General features: G+C 38.5%; 2 protein-coding genes and 1 long non-coding RNA gene across 4 annotated transcripts in view; 2 read left to right on the top strand and 1 right to left on the bottom strand.

Moving 5' to 3' along the window:
• Nucleotides 1-184: 184 nt before the first annotated feature.
• Nucleotides 185-3,218, top strand: polr2c (RNA polymerase II subunit C). The gene is made up of 9 exons (XM_039648104.2): nt 185-415; nt 1,020-1,069; nt 1,229-1,297; nt 1,394-1,446; nt 1,542-1,670; nt 1,739-1,790; nt 1,870-2,038; nt 2,464-2,538; nt 2,943-3,218. Exons 1-9 carry the CDS (start codon nt 330-332, stop codon nt 3,085-3,087), a joined length of 828 nt encoding a protein of 275 aa, XP_039504038.1. The 5' UTR covers nt 185-329; the 3' UTR covers nt 3,088-3,218.
• A 497-nt stretch (nt 3,219-3,715) lies between these two features.
• The window catches only part of LOC148965065 (uncharacterized), a 63,819-nt gene continuing 48,779 nt past the window's right edge, over nt 3,716-18,755 (top strand). Inside the window, exons 1-2 of the long non-coding RNA XR_016150787.1 lie at nt 3,716-4,044; nt 8,564-8,665. This is a non-coding gene — a long non-coding RNA (uncharacterized LOC148965065). The remainder of the gene's footprint in view (nt 4,045-8,563; nt 8,666-18,755) is intronic.
• Nucleotides 4,164-18,755, bottom strand: part of shank2b (SH3 and multiple ankyrin repeat domains 2b) — a 97,454-nt gene continuing 82,862 nt past the window's right edge. The window contains exons 17-24 of one of the 2 annotated variants that reach the window (XM_089127967.1): nt 16,292-16,427; nt 15,886-15,966; nt 15,548-15,556; nt 14,921-14,941; nt 12,686-12,810; nt 12,297-12,408; nt 9,675-12,027; nt 4,164-7,490 (exon numbers count right to left, since the gene is read on the bottom strand). In XM_089127967.1, coding sequence (XP_088984093.1) covers nt 6,953-7,490; nt 9,675-12,027; nt 12,297-12,408; nt 12,686-12,810; nt 14,921-14,941; nt 15,548-15,556; nt 15,886-15,966; nt 16,292-16,427 — 3,375 coding nt within the window. In that variant the 3' untranslated portion in view covers nt 4,164-6,952. The remainder of the gene's footprint in view (nt 7,491-9,674; nt 12,028-12,296; nt 12,409-12,685; nt 12,811-14,920; nt 14,942-15,547; nt 15,557-15,885; nt 15,967-16,291; nt 16,428-18,755) is intronic. The other variant, XM_089127968.1, reaches the window with a different exon arrangement.

Below are 18,755 nucleotides of genomic sequence, written 5' to 3'. Positions count from 1 at the left end.
AGTGAACATGCTATTTTAAGATATCACAGTGACTTAATTAGTTGGTGGGTTTAACAGTTGTAGCAATGTATTGTTCCAAGTCCACAAAAAGACATATGACTTTTATTCTAGGTTGACGCATAACGGATTCTGGGGACCTTTAGTATGTCTAACCGGAAGTGGTACTACAGTGATCCGGATGCTAACGGAAAGATGGCGGCTAGTGACCAATGAGCTTCTGTCGTTTGTTATTTTGCTGAAGAAGCGCTCGATGCTGGAGTGAATGAAAGGCAGACCGCATTTATAGTTCGTTTATTTATTATCGTCTTAATCTTGAGTTAAATTTCGCTATGCCGTATGCCAACCAGCCCACAGTGAAGATCACGGAGCTGACGGACGAGAATGTGAAGTTTGTGATCGAGAACACGGATCTCGCGTGAGTGAAGTGATCATTAGCGTTTTACGCAAGTGTGTGTTATTATGGCATTTAAATATGTGTTTAATGTGTTATTACAAACAAAAATATGATATTTTCAAATACATGACATTAATGATATCCTACGGTACTGCCTGCGGCATATATATAAATATAAATCTATATTTATAAATGTATATACGTATAAATCCCGATATATATATATATATATATATATATATATATATATATATATATATATATATATATGACAAACTAAAACCATAAGATAAAATATTGAATATAACATATATTAATAATATATATTGCAAATTAAAATCATAAAGTTAATTGTATTTATATAAAACTTTTTTAAATTAAGTATTATAATAATAAATGTTTGTTTGATGCTAGAAAATTGCAAAATCACTAAAAGCAACTTTTAAACTGCTGAGGCCAATGATCAACATTTTATGCATTTTTCATTGACCCTTTTCACATATTAACTCATTCATTTAAAAAGGTTGAAAAGGGTAGTTTCAGGCTCTATTTGTACCCTGTTCATAGGAAGTACCTGTTACTATTATAAGTTTTTTAATATGTCTTTATTTTGTTTTTTATTCAGGGTGGCGAACTCTATTCGCCGCGTGTTCATGTCAGAAGTTCCAACCATCGGTAAGGATCAAACCATCTCAGTCTTCTAGATGTTTTTATTTCTAGCCCTTCTAGATAGTTTTTATTCAGATAAGGTCATGTAATAATGTGTTTACATGATTCAATTATGCACTTTGTCTTTTAGATCTGTTAATCTGATGTAATGTGCTTGTTTGCCAGCTATCGATTGGGTTCAGATCGATGCCAACTCCTCTGTGCTCCATGATGAGTTTATTGCACACAGAGTGGGTGCGTTTGTATAAAATCTTTCCAAATCTTTCATTTTTCATTCTTCTTATAATGCAAAGTGCGGCCTCTCAAAGTTATCATGTTCGTCTTTTATAGGGTTAATTCCACTCACAAGTGATGACATTGTTGACAAGATGCAGTACTCACGAGTTAGTATTAAACTCTTAAATGCATTAATATGAATCATCTCATTAATTGTAGAGAAGTGGAACGTAACATTTTGCTTTCTTTGGTTTCCCATTAGGACTGCACATGTGATGATTTCTGTCCGGAGTGTTCGGTTGAGCTCACGCTTGACGTAAGATGTACAGAAGATCAGACGCGACACGTGACCTCACGAGATCTCCTGTCCAATAACCCTCGGGTCATCCCTGTATGTATATATTCTCCTCACAAATTCAAATACAGACACTGCGTTTTCTGATGGATCTTGTTCTTCAGGTAACATCCAGAAGTCGAGACAACGATCCCAATGACTATGTAGAGCAGGATGGTGGGTCCTGTTCCTCTGTATAATTTTCTGTATAATCACTCAGATGTATTTGCATTCATCATTTGAGTTTTTTCCACAGACATCTTGTTGGTGAAGCTGCGGAAGGGTCAGGAGCTGCGTCTCAGAGCGTACGCTAAAAAGGGGTTTGCCAAGGAGCACGCCAAGTGGAATCCCACCGCTGGAGTGGCGTTTGAGTATGACCCAGACAATGCGCTGAGACACACGGTGTACCCACTTCCACAGGAATGGTATGGTTCTTATGCAAGCCTATAAAATGCGAGTAAATCTTCATGCTAGTTCATGCACGCACGACCAAATAATGTCTAGCGTTAGCCATTTGCTAATAGTTAGATTTCACTTTCCATTGTTTGAGTTAGAGGCACAGAACATAAACGGTTGAGAAAGAAAACGCATGTGTAACAGTATAATAATAGACCCGTGTGTCGGGTCTTAAAGTGACAGAAGCCTTATATACCTGCTGCCAAATTATGATAATATTAAACATATATATGGTAGTGTTCCACCATTGTATTTATGTCAAAATTGTGGCCAGTGAAAAATGCTGAGTGGCTAGTAACTTTGGAAAACAACTTGCCACATGGATGGTGAGCAAAAAAGTTAAAAAATGTCAAAAAATGTGATGCATAATTCTGTACCTTTCCTTGACTCTCAGGCCTAAAAGTGAATATTCAGAAATTGAAGAGGATGGAGTTCAAGCTCCATATGATCCTAATGGCAAGCCAGAAAGGTAAGGGAGTTTAAACTCATACATACTTGCATAAAGATATATGCAATGGAATTATTTTCCCCCGTTGCACATATTTTGAAAGTTAATAATGCACAAAAAGACCAAATAACTGCAGTATTCTGTTTTATATTATGAGGAATTGCTAAAATGTGTTTGTTGCCTCCAAGCGATATTGTGATTGGATATTTTTTATTAATTTTATATAAATAAAAATTAAAGGCAACACATAAAAAAAAATCCTCATCATGTACAATTTGCTTTTATTCAAAATCATATCTGTCATTTAATTGGCATTGTATTTGCAATGCATCATGTGCTTTCAAATTGAAAAAAAAAAAAAACATTGTGAAATAGTTAATTAAAAAAAAGCATATCAATACAAATATTTTTTTTCCCCCATTAAGGTTCTATTACAACGTGGAGTCCTGCGGTTCACTTCGGCCAGAGACCATCGTCATGTCGGCTTTTGCTGTGCTTAAGAAGAAACTGAGTGATCTGCAGACTCAGCTCAGTCATGAAATTCAAAGCGATGTGCTCACCATTAACTAAACTGATAAAATACTGATTTTTGAATCACGTTTTTTTTTTGTGGAAAATATATTTTTGCAGCTGTTATTTGTTTCTTTGCATGAAACCTGTTATGATGGACAATACTATTAATAATAAACACATTAAAACATTGTCGTTCCATAACTATCACAATGTGGGGGGGAAAAAACTCTATGAACACCAGAGGGCAGGGTTTGTGTGAAAAATATTTAAAGGCATAGTTCACTTTGAAATTCATTTTTGACATGTTTTAGCTTACCTTAGGGGCATCCAAGATGTAGGTGTCTTTGTTTCCACAGTATTTTCAATTTTGACATTTTTCGAGTTGCTTGATTTACTTAAGAGTATCCAGGTAGAATTTGAGTTCCTTACAAAAAATAAAAAAGTAGGGCTTAGCACCTTGAAATTTACGAACTGATCTGAATCAGATGTCCAACTGAACCGTGTCCAACGTTACGCCGGAAGTGATCTCTCGCGCGTCTATCACGCATTGTTTGCACTGAGATTTCGGAAGTTTTACCTTTCACTAAACATATTTAGATGCTATTCGTATATCTAAATATGTTTAGTGAAAGGTAAAACTTCCGAAATCTCCGTGTAAACAATGCCTGATGTAGACGCGCGAGAGATCACTTCCGGCGTAACGTTGGACACGGTTCAGTTGGACATCTGATTCAGATCACTTCGACATGTCTGTTAACAAGAGGTAACGTTGAAAACAATATAAATACTGTTCGTTTTCTCACACAAACCGCTCGTTTCGTGTTTTAAGCCATCAATGTGTACTTACATTTACGAGTCATTGAATCATGTTTAATTTGGACTTCTCTGTGCATGCTCTTTGAGGTGGACCGCCTAAACCTGCATTAAATGACTGACAGACAAGAACGGTTTGACCCATAAATCATGTGAAAATACTCTGGAAACAAAGACACCTACATCTTGGATGCCCTTGAGGTAAGCTAAAACATATCAAACATTAATTTCAAAATGAACTATCCCTTAAAGAGCCTATTTTATTCATTGACATGAAAACATAAAAAAGACAGCGTGTCATGACAAAGCATAGAACAGCATGCTGATAATGGGAAGATTTTATTTCAAGCAAAACAAGCCCTGAAATGGATGTAACAAATTTATTTAAAGCCTCCCCGAGACAAACTATGTAAACAAAACACATGGCTACGTGAGACAGATTGACAACAGATTGTGCAATCATATTTATTTGTCCCGTAAATTTTGGTTGGTTCAAATACATTAGTGTCGAGGGATTTCGAGGAAAGTGCAGTCAAAAAAAAAATCTCTTTGATTTTAACCAGGAATTCTAGTTTAGCACAAAAGTACAGCAACATAGATCAAGTGAATGCATTCCTCACAAGTGTGTGAGAGAAACATGAAGAAACCGAACTCAATAGTCCAGCTGTAATTAGGCAGGAGCTCCTGCGTCATCATATAAATGCGTTTTTAAAATTGGATTATGCGTAGACAACGATTCAGTGCTGTCATTTTTGCCATAAATATAAAGTATCTGTTTTCTGATATCGTAAAGTGTGATTGTGCGGTCACATGGCGATATTTCAGCAAAATTCGTCAGTAGCAATGTATGAAGCACTGCACAAGCACGTCGAATTCGCGCGATATTTCGCGGATCAACGGTAACCGCGAGTGCTCGTTTTATTTTTCGTCAAGTATACACACCACACAAATCTACATTTTTACTTCTGTCTTTAATTACATTGTCTAAAAGAAGCAGGTGACAGCGATTATCTCGTTATTTTTCTTCTAATTCACTGAGACCTATGTATATGTAAATTTCATTTCATAATAGTATATACTGTACTGTGGAATACTGGCAAAGAAAGACCAAACAGTGTTCTTTAAATTTGTGTATTGCTTCTTAACTGATACCACATAGATTTTTGGCACACCACATATCAGAGTTAAATGTCATAAAAATTTCATAAATATTTCTATAAATCTTTAAAATACTGTGCTGTTTCCTAAAATAAGATATATAGAGATGATTACTCTAACTCCTCTAAGGTCGAGAGATAAGCAAACATATATATAATTTATTTCTGAATCTCTTCACTGCATACTTAAAAGTTCATCATAAATTTATTTCATTCACAGCCACTCTCAAAATCTGTCGCCTTTCCCTCAGTTCTGACGTTACCCACAGTGCTTTGAAGGTGAAATGTGTAATAATGCTGGCTGTCCCTTCGTGTCTGTGTGACGTTTTAATCTCCAATATGAACATTATCTCCATTCTGATTCCATACCTGTGGGGTTTTATGGCGTTTTAAGTCGGATAAAATGGATGCATCTCTGAAAAACGAGACTCCAACAATGGGAAAATCACAACGAAATCTTAGATAATCTAGAGATGTTGTGGTGTGTCAAATTGTAACACAGATAGGCACACATTGCAGTTACATGTTTAAATAAATAACATAAACAAATCATAACTTCTCCCAGTTGTTGAGCAAAGCAAAAGGATTGCAGGACATAAAATGAAAAGGACATATTTTGGTTAAACAGGACAATGAGAATTTACACCTTGTGAAACCACTTAAAATTTGTTGTAGATGGTTGTAGGTTGAGCTGCAAAAAAAAAAAAAAAAAAAAAATCAATAAAAACTTCAGTAAATATAACAATTTATCGATATGAACTCCTGTATCAGTTACAATTGACGACATTGATATGTATAGATTAAGGAGGTTTCCTGTAGTTTTGTGAACGTTCCTTTTTACCACCCAACAATCAAATGATTCTCATTACACTCAAAAATAAATAAATAAAAATAAATAAATAACTGAAAAATTCACCACTTAAAGTAAAAGATACATACTGGCTCTTTCAGAATGATTGTGTCGGTGTTCAACTCAAAACTGTCAAATTTGACTAATTAATTGTCAAATCAAATTCTACTTTAATTTGGTTAATTTCCATTCAACCATGAAACTTAATCTAGGTATTTCAATGTACAGATCTTGTGTGTTCCTGTTCAGATCCATTATTTCAAATAAACTTGGTGGAAATTAATACTGACAAGAAACAGCGCACCCTAGAGTCGACTGAAGGTGCAAATAAAATGTTGGTGGGAATGCCGCAGACTTCCTTACTGCATGGAAGACACCTAATAGTAAACCACAATTCAGAAAGACCAAAGAGAATTGTTGATCATTCAGACAAACATCCAATGTTAGCATATTACAAGACTCGAAGATTCAAGATGGTGGAGAGACCTGCTGCTTGCTACGGTTGCGTTTATTCGCACGTAGGGAGATTTGAACTCTGTTTTCAAGTGACCACGGCCCTTCTAGGACTGTCTGCAAATGAACTGAGGGACATCTAAATGCCCGCCGATCACATTTCAGAGATTCATGTTCCTCTTGGTCAGAGGTTTAGGTGGGGAAAAAAAAGCAAGATATTTATTTCATAGGCAGCTGATACATGGACAAAGGTTCCCTTTTTTCCTGAAGAAATATTCTCTGTAGAATTGTCTTAGCAAATATAGAAAATGGATCCCCAGCTCTGCTGGTTTCAGTGCATTCAAAGGAGGCCAAAGTCCTTAAAAGCCAAAGGATAGTCAGCTCATGTTTGTAGTTTCCATACAGTGTGTTGGCTTCAATGTCCTCTATGGCGCCGGAGCTCTTGGAACGGAAACGCAGGGAACCGTTTGTGCTTACGTGGATATTTTGAATGCTTGAGTTTCTTCAGGATGTGTCAGTTCCTAAAATCCACCAAAAAGCATGATAGGACAACAAAGTGTTCAAATTAGTGAACTGAAATAAGGGAAGAGGGAAAACGAAGCTTATGAACAAGATGCGTGGAGTCCTGATGAGGACGTCTCGCCCAGTCTCATCTGTCTAAGAGGACTTTCAGTGCCCGCTCGATGTTCATTCGGTGACCCACACGGGTCACGCCCAAATCGATCAGATCCTCCTTTTGCAGGTTGGGCAGGTGGCTGCCCTCGATATCGTTGTCCATAAAGGCGTCCCTGTGCTCGCCCAGGTTCAGGCTCTCGAGCCAGTCAGCCACATCCTGCTTGCTCCACATGAGGACAGGTTTGGAGGCGAAGGGCTTGTTCGACGCTGCCTGGATGAGGGTGAGCGGGGAAGGGGAGCGGCTACGCCCCGTGCCTAGGCTGAGGGGTGGTGTGGGCAGGCCAAAGACATCCGTCATGGTGGGGGAAGTGACCGAGGTTGGGAGGGAAGAGGCACAGCTGAGACCAGAGTCTGGCGGAGACATGATAGGGCTCGGGGTGTGGTGGTGGGAAGGCAGGCTGTCGGGCTGTCGGCACGGTGACGGGGCAGGCACGTTGGGGCCAGGCTGGGCAGTGAAGGTAACGGTGGTGTTCTGCTGTGTACCTGAGATGAGGGATACACCATCCTGATTTCTGCAAAGACAGAAGGATAAAAGTGAAAGAAATAAAGGAATATGTATTGAGATGGAAAACATAGTACACTTGAGGAGGAATGTAAAACTATATTCCTGTCGAAAGTGGTTGGCAGTTCTTAAGAGCGTTGTTTTACATGTTGCTATGGGGTTCTGGGTGAATAATGGTCGAAGTTAAAATTCTGTATGTTATGGTATGTTTTATTGTCCAGTAGATTAAAAACTTCTAAGTAATAAAGCCTGGGTGAAAAAAAAAAAACGTAACAAAAAAAAAACCATTACTTTATTCTATAAAATCTGATACAACCACACATTTTTTATTTCCATTTGTAGTGTCCTATTTTTCCAAAACCTTACATACTCAAGTGCATCTAAATCAAAAACTTTCTCTGGAAAGATGCCTTTAAGGATGAGACACAAGACAGATCTGTATATCTTTTTTTAAGTGATTCACACAAACAATGTCTCACTCCTAAAAAAATTAAGCCTATTTTTTTTTTAAACGTTTTAATTAAAAGTGTCCTGACAGCATTTACTGTTACATAATAAATGACAATTATTTTCATATTTCTGCTTAATTATCATTAAAATAATGCAAAAAATAGAAAAGAGCCCAATTTTTTATGCAAAGTATTAATTTTAGTAGAGAATATGATTTGGACTTTATTTAATCACCAATGTATATTGACAGTATGCATGTACTGTGGGTGGTTTAGTTTTAAGGTGAATGTGATGCTCTTTAGCAATGCAATGTCCTTGCCCCAGGTTTCTTCTAATACCCAAGGTGCATTGGCCTACATTTGTTAAAGTGAACTTTTACATTTGCATCTGAGGTAGCACAGCAAATAAAACCAAAGAAAAATAAAACGCAGCAAATAAAACCGCAGATCGAAGCGCCCGTGCCTTCAGATCACTTGGACGTGGCTGTGGTTACAAGAGGTTAAAAACGATATAAATACTGTTTGTTTATTCACAAAAACCGCTTTTTTCGTGTCTTAGGCCATCAATTTGTACTTACATTTACGCGTCATTAAATCATGTTTAATTTGGAATTCTCTTGTCATGCTCTTTGAGGTGGACCCCATAAACCTGCATTATATGACTGACAGACAACAACGGTTTGACCTAAAAATATACTTTGGAAATAAAGACACCTACATCTTGGATGCCCTTGAGGTGAGCTAAAACATATCAAAAAATAATTTCAAAGTGAACTATCCCTTTAAGATTAACCTCAAATCAATGATTTCTATTCATAGTGAAGAAAAAAATGTCTTTGCTCTGTGTGCTAAACATAGTCCTGGGCTACAAGTGCATTTTAGGGTCAGTTGTCTGGTCTGTAAATAATAACATCATTAAATTATGAATGAGACTTGAAACTGTCAATGTCGATGGCAAACCACTGTCTGTGTAATGTGGCAGCCATTGGTGTACTCAACCTTTGCAAATGCAAATCAAGGCAATTGCTGATGTTTCGCAAAATAAATGACACATAAGATTCAAAATTGAATGAGCTTTCTCTGTAGGAATCATCAGTAAAAAAAGAAAACTGAAAATGGCGAACGATACCAGATACATTTAAAAAAAAAAACTCTTTATACAATACTAAATACTAAAAGGAAATGATCAATTGTTTAATGTTTAAATTTCATCCAAAACTTGGGAGTGCAAATTCTACATATACTTATTAATGTATTGTGCCGCTCTTCTTGCATCACCTGTACTGAAATCAGTGGGGAGTCGAAATTCCAAATGACACTTATGAGGTTCCATTTTAGTTACGATGCAGCCATAAAAAAAAGCTGCCTATGTTGGCAGCACACAGGAAGGAAGCTCAGTAGGTTTTCTGAAAGTCAGAACTCCTTATAACCCTATACATTTTTTTTTTAATGAAATATAAAAGCCTTTAAGAAATTGCATAAGAGAATCTAGAGATTTGTTATTCAAGCAGTTTGGGTGATGGGACAACTAAGTAACAAATGGTCCATGTTGTAACAACACGCACATGCCTCCTTCCTCTGTGGTACAGTCTGTGTTCATCATCACACTGACGTTGCTGATCTCGTCCTCAAGGCTGTTCTCATTATTGGGTTGCTAGGCAACTCTTTCGTTCTCCAGCAGAGCACACACACTAATCTGAGAGCCTAAATGTAAGCCTGTGATACAGGAAGGAAAGAGGGCATACCTTGTTCCGAAGTGAGTCCTGGATCCCATTGGAGAGTCTAATGCTTCCCCTGACTTTGGTGCTTTGTCCTTATTAACATGCTGCAGAACTGAATTGGCTTCAGGGCCATGGGGGCCTTTCATCTCCGGAGGGTCACCCCACAACTTTGAGGTTCGTTGTGTTGGGGTTTTCAAGGGTTCTGGTGGAATAGATCCAGGGGGCGGAGGTGGGACAGAGGAGGGCATTCTGAAAGAGCTCACGTTCTCCTCTGGCAAAGCATCCTTGTAAAGTGCATTGCTCTTGATGGCAGGTTTAGGTTTTGGTTTGGACAGGATCTGAGACCTGTCCACCAGAAAGGCTTGTCCATCTGCATAGACGGTGCACGTGTCCATGGTCTCACCTCCTTCCGAAGACAAGGTGGATATGCTGGACACAGTAGAGATGTTGCTGGTGGTCTCCAGTTGGGGGTCACAGCTGCTCCGGCTGTCAACCTCGATGCCCGAGTCAGTGATTTGTTCGTAGGGCTCTAGTGGCCCAGGAGGGAAGCTAGGAGGTGTGCAGTTTGTAAGGACCGTTGGTCTTTTGATTTCAGAAATTCCACCACCTAATGGGGGATAGTAGGGAGCAAGAGAAGGCCCTTTTGTACCATTTGCTTTCTGTTTGAGCAGTTCAGCTATAGTCCCCGCCTGGTCTTCAGGAATGTCAAAACTGTTGGCAAACTCGAGAGGGGGTGGGAGGGGTTCAGCAAACACAAACTCTTCATCAATGTCGACAGAGGCCAAGGGAGGTGGAGGGATGCCGAAGGGCAACTTGACAGGCTCATCCACTGAGCTAACAGTTATGATGGTCTTGCCATGTGGAGCAGCTGATAGCGCCTTGGGAGCTGGGGGGTTGGTGGGAGCTGGCTGGTTGGGGTCGCGAAGCTCCCCAGGGGTGTTGTCGGGACTCACTGCCTCGTCCCTGTCGCCCTCTGACAAGCTGTTATCCTCCGATTTTGCCCCATCTGTGGTGTGTACCATCAGCAGACCAGCTGATTTTTGCTGAGAAGTGTCCACAATGTCAATCAGCATGTTCTTCTTCTCCTCAGGCCTCTTCTCAGGCTTGCCCAGATCGAGCTGATACTTGGATTCTGTCTCATATTTGGACTCTGTCATCTGCCTTCGCAGACCCCCACGGGGACGGCCCATGGTAGCGGTACTTGAGAAGCCAACCTCCACATTTGGTCTAAGTTTGGTGTCGATGAAAAGCGGCTTATTAAGATCAAGTTTGGATAGGTCACTCTTTAGCGGAAGAGGCTGTGATTGCTCCCTCATGGCTCGGTCTCTGGCTGCTAACGCTAAAGCTAATGGTGAATTGGGGTCAAGTGGTTTGCCTGTTACCGGATGAACATAATTCCCACTTCCTGAGCTGTAGGTCTTATGAGCAGGTAGACTGATCGGGCTGTGTCCTGTACGAGTGCTCAACAGTTCTCTTACCATGGTGGGCTCAGGGCTGTTGAAGTCTGTCACATTGCCTCCACCCCTAGGGATGCTAAGTAGTGATGAGGGAGGTGCCATAAGCCTACGCAGTCGCTCATCACTGCTAAACATGCCCTCATCTATAGATTTGGAGTGTCTGAGACGTGGAGCCGGTCTAGGTGCCACATCCTCATCACCCGCATCTGTGGACTTAAATGATGGAGAGTTGCGATGAGCATCAAGCCTCTTCTCCCTGTCTCTGACTGCACCGGCAATGGCAGCTGCAAAGGGACTGCCTGCATTTAAGCCATCTTCAGGACGCAGTTGCCCTGGGTGATCCGGTGTGGTTGTTTCAATTTCCATGCTACTCCCTTGACTGCTCTTACCACTGCTGCTGGTGGAGGGCTCTTTGATTATTATTGTAGGAATTGGAATGGAGCAGGTTTTCTCAGGACTGTCTTCTACATTGGGTTGTTTGACAAGCATTCCCTTCCTTCTGGCAGGCTTGTTGGGCACAAACAGTCCAGCATGACCCATCTTGCCCACATCCGAGTAAGGGTTCTCAGGGATTAGGGCACGGCGCATATGAAGACTCTGTTGGGCTGTTGGGCTATGATTGTACCCCTCAGATTCATACTGCTCAGGACTGTCTCTGTAAAACATGCCCTGATCTCTCCACCCAGCACCTTCACCTCTGTCTGGGGCTGTGCTGTTTGCATTAGGACTCTGTGAAGTAAAGCCTGGTCTGATGGTGCCGTATCCTCGACCAGCTGGGGCGGGAGCATTATTATGAGGTGGAGATGGAGGGGAGATGGCTGGTGGGGGTGGAATATCCTCTGATGTGTCAGGCATTGAAAGGCTTCTTGTAAATTTCAACATTGGAGGAGTAAGGAACTGCTTCTCTTCTTCGGTTACCCCTGTAAAGGATTAAAAACAGGAAAAATCAACAAGCCTGGGGGTGCAATCACCATCCAGAAACAATAAATATGAAACAACAAAGCAACTTCTTGAAAATATGTCACATCAGTGACAAAACACATAGCAAGAGTGGGCTGACCACTGAGTGTAACCCAAATATCTGTATAATTTTACAAAGAGCTGAAAGATTTTTTTGTGCAAGTTGTCAAAATAAAGAACGATGAAAAGATTTACTTCAGCAACAAAACAAAATTGAACAACCACACACCTATAGATGTTTGCCGCCGTATGGTTCCCCTTGGTATACCCAGGAAAGGGCCTCTAGGACTCCCTGGTTGTTGTGGTGAGTCTGCTGCTGCATCCTGACTATTGCAGAGAGACTACAAAAGACAGAATAAGGCTGACATGATAATAAGGACAAGCAGAATGCAGCACTTTTGCAAAGCATCTTTTCGAACTAGGCTTCACATAATATGTTGAAATGATTTCATTAAAAGAGACTAAAACTAAGAAATAAAAATATCAAGCAGGGAAGCATACTCACAAGCCTTTACATAACTACACTCTAATTTAGGGCATGCATGGGCAACAGACTTGTAAAACTGTTTACTTTAGTTAGGCTACAATACAATGGGACATTAGACAAGGCACGCTTACATTCATTTCAGGGCTGACAGCAAAACACTTGCTAGTTGGGCGTGGTTTGACTGCTGCCACCCTCAGATCTGTGTTTGAGTTGTCCCACATTGGTTTCTGGGGGGGTACGACCTCATCCACTTTATCTGTAAGACAACAGCATCTTAAATTAGAACGCAGGAAGCTACATTTAAAATAAACTCAGTATCAAATATTGCTAATTTCCTTTAACACGATCCTCATAAGCAAGGATCCGAAACCAAGCAAGGATCCGAAACCGAGCAAAAAAGGCGACAGAAATAGATACAGCGACAATGGTCAAGGTCAAAGCCGTGCAAGCGCTTCCTGGTTCCATTAGAGAAATCTTAGCACTTCTTTCAACGGCCACTGCGCAACATGCTAGCATTTTTTTTGACAGCTCCCATGCATGGGATGATTACTTAGTGTGACTTGAAATACAATCCTCTTCTTCAGACCCTCATTATCTGAAAGCTGATCATCTACACAGAAATGGAGGAAAGGGAAATTCAGATTCTGATTTCCTAGCATAAAAGTGAAAGACTGAATCTGGTCAGTTACACACACACACACACACACACACACACACACACACACAACCCCCTGTACACCCGGCATTAAAATGTTTCGTATCTGGATATTGTTTAATTGAATTTAATTATTCTTTACAATCACACTTCCTTGCATCATTTATCAAACTTTAAAATCAGTGATGGCAACTTAAAACGATTTCTGTCTTGTTGACAGATAAAATTAAGGTATTGTGTTTCCCTAAATTCTAAACATTCCCACAGTAAAATATACTAATAAGGATTAGAACAAAATAAACTTTAAAGCACCCAAGATTAAAAGTCACAAGAGATTTTGACAGATTTGTTCATTAAACCAGGTGACCCAAGCGCATGACTGCAGTATCATTTGTGTCAGGTAATTATTGTAGTGCTGCATTATCATTATAATTTCATCATCTGCATTTCTAAGCAGATAATGAAATGCGCATTATCATTTACAACTTTATCGAATGTGGTCAGAATTTGTGCCTGACCACCTCAGAACAAGGTTTCAGTGGTTCAGTTACAATATGTTTTACACATGGGTGCTATTTATGTGGTCAAGTGCTGACCATACATATCTGGAAATGCTTGTTAATGCCAGGACTAAAGGGGGCCTCTTCATTCGACATTATATGGATATAAACACTCCGATTTTAAATTTAAAATCCCATCATAACCCTGAGGCGAAGCTTTTTTTAAAAAGAGTTCTACCAAAACTGCCCATTCAGAAGAATCTGTCTAGTTAATATTCATTACAGAAAGAATATCTGCAGAAAGAGAATGCATTTGCTTGTTTTTTATAAACAAGGTAATATCTATACATCTTGATAATATCTAAATATGGATTTAAAATGACTCTCTTTGATGAACTCAATACGTACAAGGCTGTTTTAAGGACACAGCAGGAGTACTATGCAGCCAGTCATATTCTGTAAACATAAAACTAATGCTTACAACGGATCAGAAAATATCGTCTTCAAGAAGACAAAGGAGTCCACTCAGCAGCCTAAAGATGTTGTCTCATATCTGTGCATCAGTCACAAGTCATCATATTCCTGATCATTGATAACAGTGGTGATAGCTTTACAATAAAAGCATGGCATTACATTTTGCAGGTGGAATGTTTCTATATTAAACGTATGCAGCATTATTTCCATGGCAACGTCTTGTTTTAGAGAGATTTAAAGCTGGAGCGGTCCCTCGTATGATAATAGTTAAAATGTAGTTCTTTAAAGGAAGAAATGATCTTAAAATGTTTATCTTCTCTTTGAGGAGAGAAATGTCGGCAGGATCCATTATATCAGTAGGAAGAAGGACATGTGTCTGAAGCAGTTTTGGCATGGGAAATTCGTGGCTCTTGTTTTCTCAAGCGCATCCTTTTTATAATAGAAGTCAGGCTGTTGAATAATATATTCTTACATTGCACTTTTGAAGATCTAGAGGGTCAATAAGTGAAGCTAAAGGCTTATGGAGCATTTTGCAGTGTAAACACATTTGGTCTGTTTTCACAGTAAGCAGTCTTCCATTCAACTGGTAAATTTTGATTATTTGAAGAGAGAATACAAATTATTTGCACATTTTTCTTCACTGAATGATATCAAAAAAGCTAAGTTGTGTTAGAAAAAGAATTACTGTTGCTAAGCTGAGGTGACAAATATTTAAAGAGTGCTTAGGGAAAACTCACCCTTCTTTTTCCTCAAAGTGGCTTTAACATAAAAGAACAATTCAGCTTTATTCAAGTATTAAAATTCAGAGATAATTTCCAGAAAACATGACGAGGAGAACCAACGTATGGAATACATAGTATTCCTCCACATGGCATTGACCTGTGCATAATGTAATGCCATTTTAGACGGAAAGCAACAACAAATCCATGCAGTTAATTTTTCAACACTATACAAGACAAGTAGATTAGTATCCAATATAACAAAGTGACGAAAAAGACAATTCATTCCCGATTACACAATATAAATGAGGATTTAATACGCATGTAATACTGCTTACCATTTGTGCCATTGTTTAATTACTAATAATTAAGACAGCATGACCCATTAAACCCTGAATTTAGCTGTGGTCACCAGAATAAATCCTTCACAATCCAACAACGATCCGCTCAGGTGAAATGCATAATGTGTTTACAGTGAATGTGAAGGTAGTACTTTGGCTCTACACAATAACTGTGTTTAAAAATCAAAAATCACTGTCTCAAAAAAATACATATAACAAAGTCACATGCATGCCAGGGAAGCACAGCAGTACAATTTATACACACAATTTGTAAAAAATTTTTTTTTAAATAATAGTATAATACCTTTATCCACTTTTAGGTCAGCATGCAGGAAAACAAAACAACATCAAAGTTCATTTCATAATGAACGGTAGCTGTAGAACAACAAAAAGTGCCACAGGTTAAAATGCATTCACAAGACAATTTTGCGCTTAAAAACAGCTAGACGTAACAGAACAAAATGGACCTGAACCTTTTAACTTGACATGTCGTCTTAAAAATGCAGCTCTCACGTCATGAGACACCAAAAACACAACACAATGCAGCGTAACCTGTGTGAATGGTCCCTTATCGTGTTAAAAAAGTATGAAGAGAAACTAGACATTAAATGAGATTCTTCTACTTGGCTAGACTGGGCTTACCTAGGTCTTCTAGCTCTGAGGTCATAGATTTTGAACGCATGGACAAGGCTGTGGAGGGAGCCCTCCGTGGTGGTGGTGGTGCTATAGCAACAAACCAAAAAAAAAAAATAAATAGAGCAGGTACAGTAGACGCTTTAGCCATGGGCTGTAGCATTCCCATGGGGAGGCATTGTATACAAAAACAACTCATGCATTCAAGGTTTGCCGATTCACATTTTAAATAATGAATGCAAAAACACAAATTAATAGTGTTATTAAAAGCAGTGATTAGTAAAACTAACATTAGCAATATGGAAAAGCAATGGTTAGAATCACATGAAAGGAGTTTTGTCAGCTTATGACTAAACATGTTACTTCATGATCCAGTCAGTCAGGAAACCCTGAACAAATCAAGACGTTTTCGTACCTTTCTTTCGAGCCGTGTCATCAGGGTCTAGGTTTCGACTGACTGTCACCACTTTGATGATTAAGTGGTTGCCGCCGTGACGAATCATGTTGACCACTTGTTTGTGGCCCACTTTGACAACATTGTCCTGGTTCACCTATAAAAAGAGGAACAATTAAGCATCAGCAGTGGATTACAAATTATTTCCTTATTGCGTTCTAGGCATGTTAAGTAGGGCTGAGCCGGTAAACTTGACAACAGCAATGTGAAAGCTGTTTTACATTAATATTATGGCACGAGTGAAGCACAATATAAAAAATAGGTTAGCAATTAAATGTTATGAATGTCGAATTAATACGAATGAGACAGTTGTGCGTGAGCCCATAAATTCAAGCTTTGTCGGCTTTGCATTCTGGTTTGCGATCTGGTCACCCGATTATCAGCGAATTTAACAATAAATTAGTTGTTCCGCTGGACATGGAATCTCTTGTTTCTTTTCCCAAATCTTCACCCATTTTCGAAGGGGATTATAAACGTTCTTCCTTGGTTCGCTTTTAATTAGGCCTATTATATTCACATTTTTTACTGTGGTAAAACAGAAAATAGCCAACCTTTTTACTTCCATGTCAAATTCTTTTTAACACAGTTTGTGCTTGTTATTAGACTTGGTAAGCACCATCAAGTTTATTTGTGAAGCGCGTTTCACATGCACGGGTGATTTTAGTTTTCTTTCTCTGTCTTTCTTTGTTACTTTCTCTGGCAGTGCAAAATCAAACATAGACTAAATGCCTTGCCCTTGTGGAAGATACAATTCACTCTTCAGACCTTTTACAACAAGTAGCTTTCCTGCTCATGTTCCACATCCCTCTCAAAGCGCCGATATGACGCGTCTTTGTGTGGAAATCAAACTTTTTTATTTTTATATATATATTTAACTTTATTATATTAAAGTTACCATTATTTACTGATATTTATTTAATGATTTAGAGCAGTGTTTCCCAACCCTGTTCCTGGCGGCACACCAACACTGCGTGTATTCTTTGTCTCCCTTATCAAACACACCTGATTCAACCCATCAGCTCATAATCAGGTGGGTTAATGAGCTGATGGGTTGAATCGGGTGTGTTTGATTAGGGAGACAAAGAAAACACGCAGTGTTGGTGTGCCGCCAGGAACAGGGTTGGGAAACACTGATTTAGAGGCTTTAGTGTGTTGTTTCTTTGGAATTGCTCAAATAAACACGCATGTCTGTTATGAAATGGATGTTTGAGCCTAGTTTATTATTATTTTTTTATAACAAAACAACCCCCCAACCACCGCACAACCACCGGTAGTTGGTCCATTATTACCACCGCGGTGGTAAAGAACTGCCACCGTCACAGCCCTAATGTTCAGATGTTTACAAAGGATTACAGTGTCTAATGTACTGTTGTCACAAAATGGCACTGTTGTGCATAATTCATTTAATTCATTTGCATAATTCATTTACAAAAAAAAAACAAAAAAACAGCAGATGAATTATTGTGTTGATGTACATCTTACTGGGCTGGATATACAGTATGTTCAGAATTGGATACTAGCGTACAGTACCTTTAGTGCATACATACTTAAATAATATACATCAAGTTTGTGTTTAGTAAGATTATATATATATATATAAATGAATGAATGAATACTTTAATATCGAAAGAATGCATTCAATTGATAAAAAGTGACCGTAAAGACATTTATTGTATAATATTGCCCCCAAAAATCACTTTAATTTTTTTTTAATTAATTTTTTTTTTTTTTTAAAACGTTTTTTTTTTCAGCATTGATAATAAAAGGAAATGTTACTTGAGCTCCAAATTAATTTCTAAAGAATCATGTGACACTGAAGACTGGAGAATTTTTTTTTAAATACATGAAAATAGAAAAACTTTTTTTTCCATTAAATTTTATTTCATGATATTATTTTTTTTACTGTATTTTTTAATCAAATACATGCAGCCTTGGTGAACAGAGGAGACAATGAAAGATTAGTTGCTTGCTTCATATTAAGGGAAGGATACATTCTCATTCTAGAAAACATTGTAAACATTTCTGTACTTTTGTACAAAGGCGTTGTCATAAAATGTTGGGTACATTTTTTTTTTAATTTTTTTTTTCAGAAGACAAAAGCTTAACCGTGTAGGTGCGTATTTCATTTACTCAAATTTTAGGAGTACACTACAATAAATATGGTCTCAAACAAACAGCCTAAAAGCCCATAAACCTCTAATCTTGATTTAATAGGTATAAACTTTACAACATCATAGTGAAGTAAATTGATCTTGAGCATTCAGCCACCCAAAGGGTTATAAAATCTTGCAAGTTTGTAATGGTTCCTGGCATTGACACAGAACAAGCATCAACACCAAAGTACACCAGCCCTACTACATTTGCTATCAACACATCATTTATCTCCCAATTGCCCTATTTAAACTAGATATACAAAGCCATTCAT

The sequence above is a fragment of the Pimephales promelas genome, chromosome 25, assembly GCF_988280905.1.
Source record: "Pimephales promelas chromosome 25, fPimPro1.hap1.1, whole genome shotgun sequence".
Lineage (NCBI taxonomy): Eukaryota > Metazoa > Chordata > Actinopteri > Cypriniformes > Leuciscidae > Pimephales > Pimephales promelas.
The sequence above is the reverse complement of the archived record's forward strand: the minus strand, read 5'-3'. Positions and strand labels throughout refer to the sequence as shown.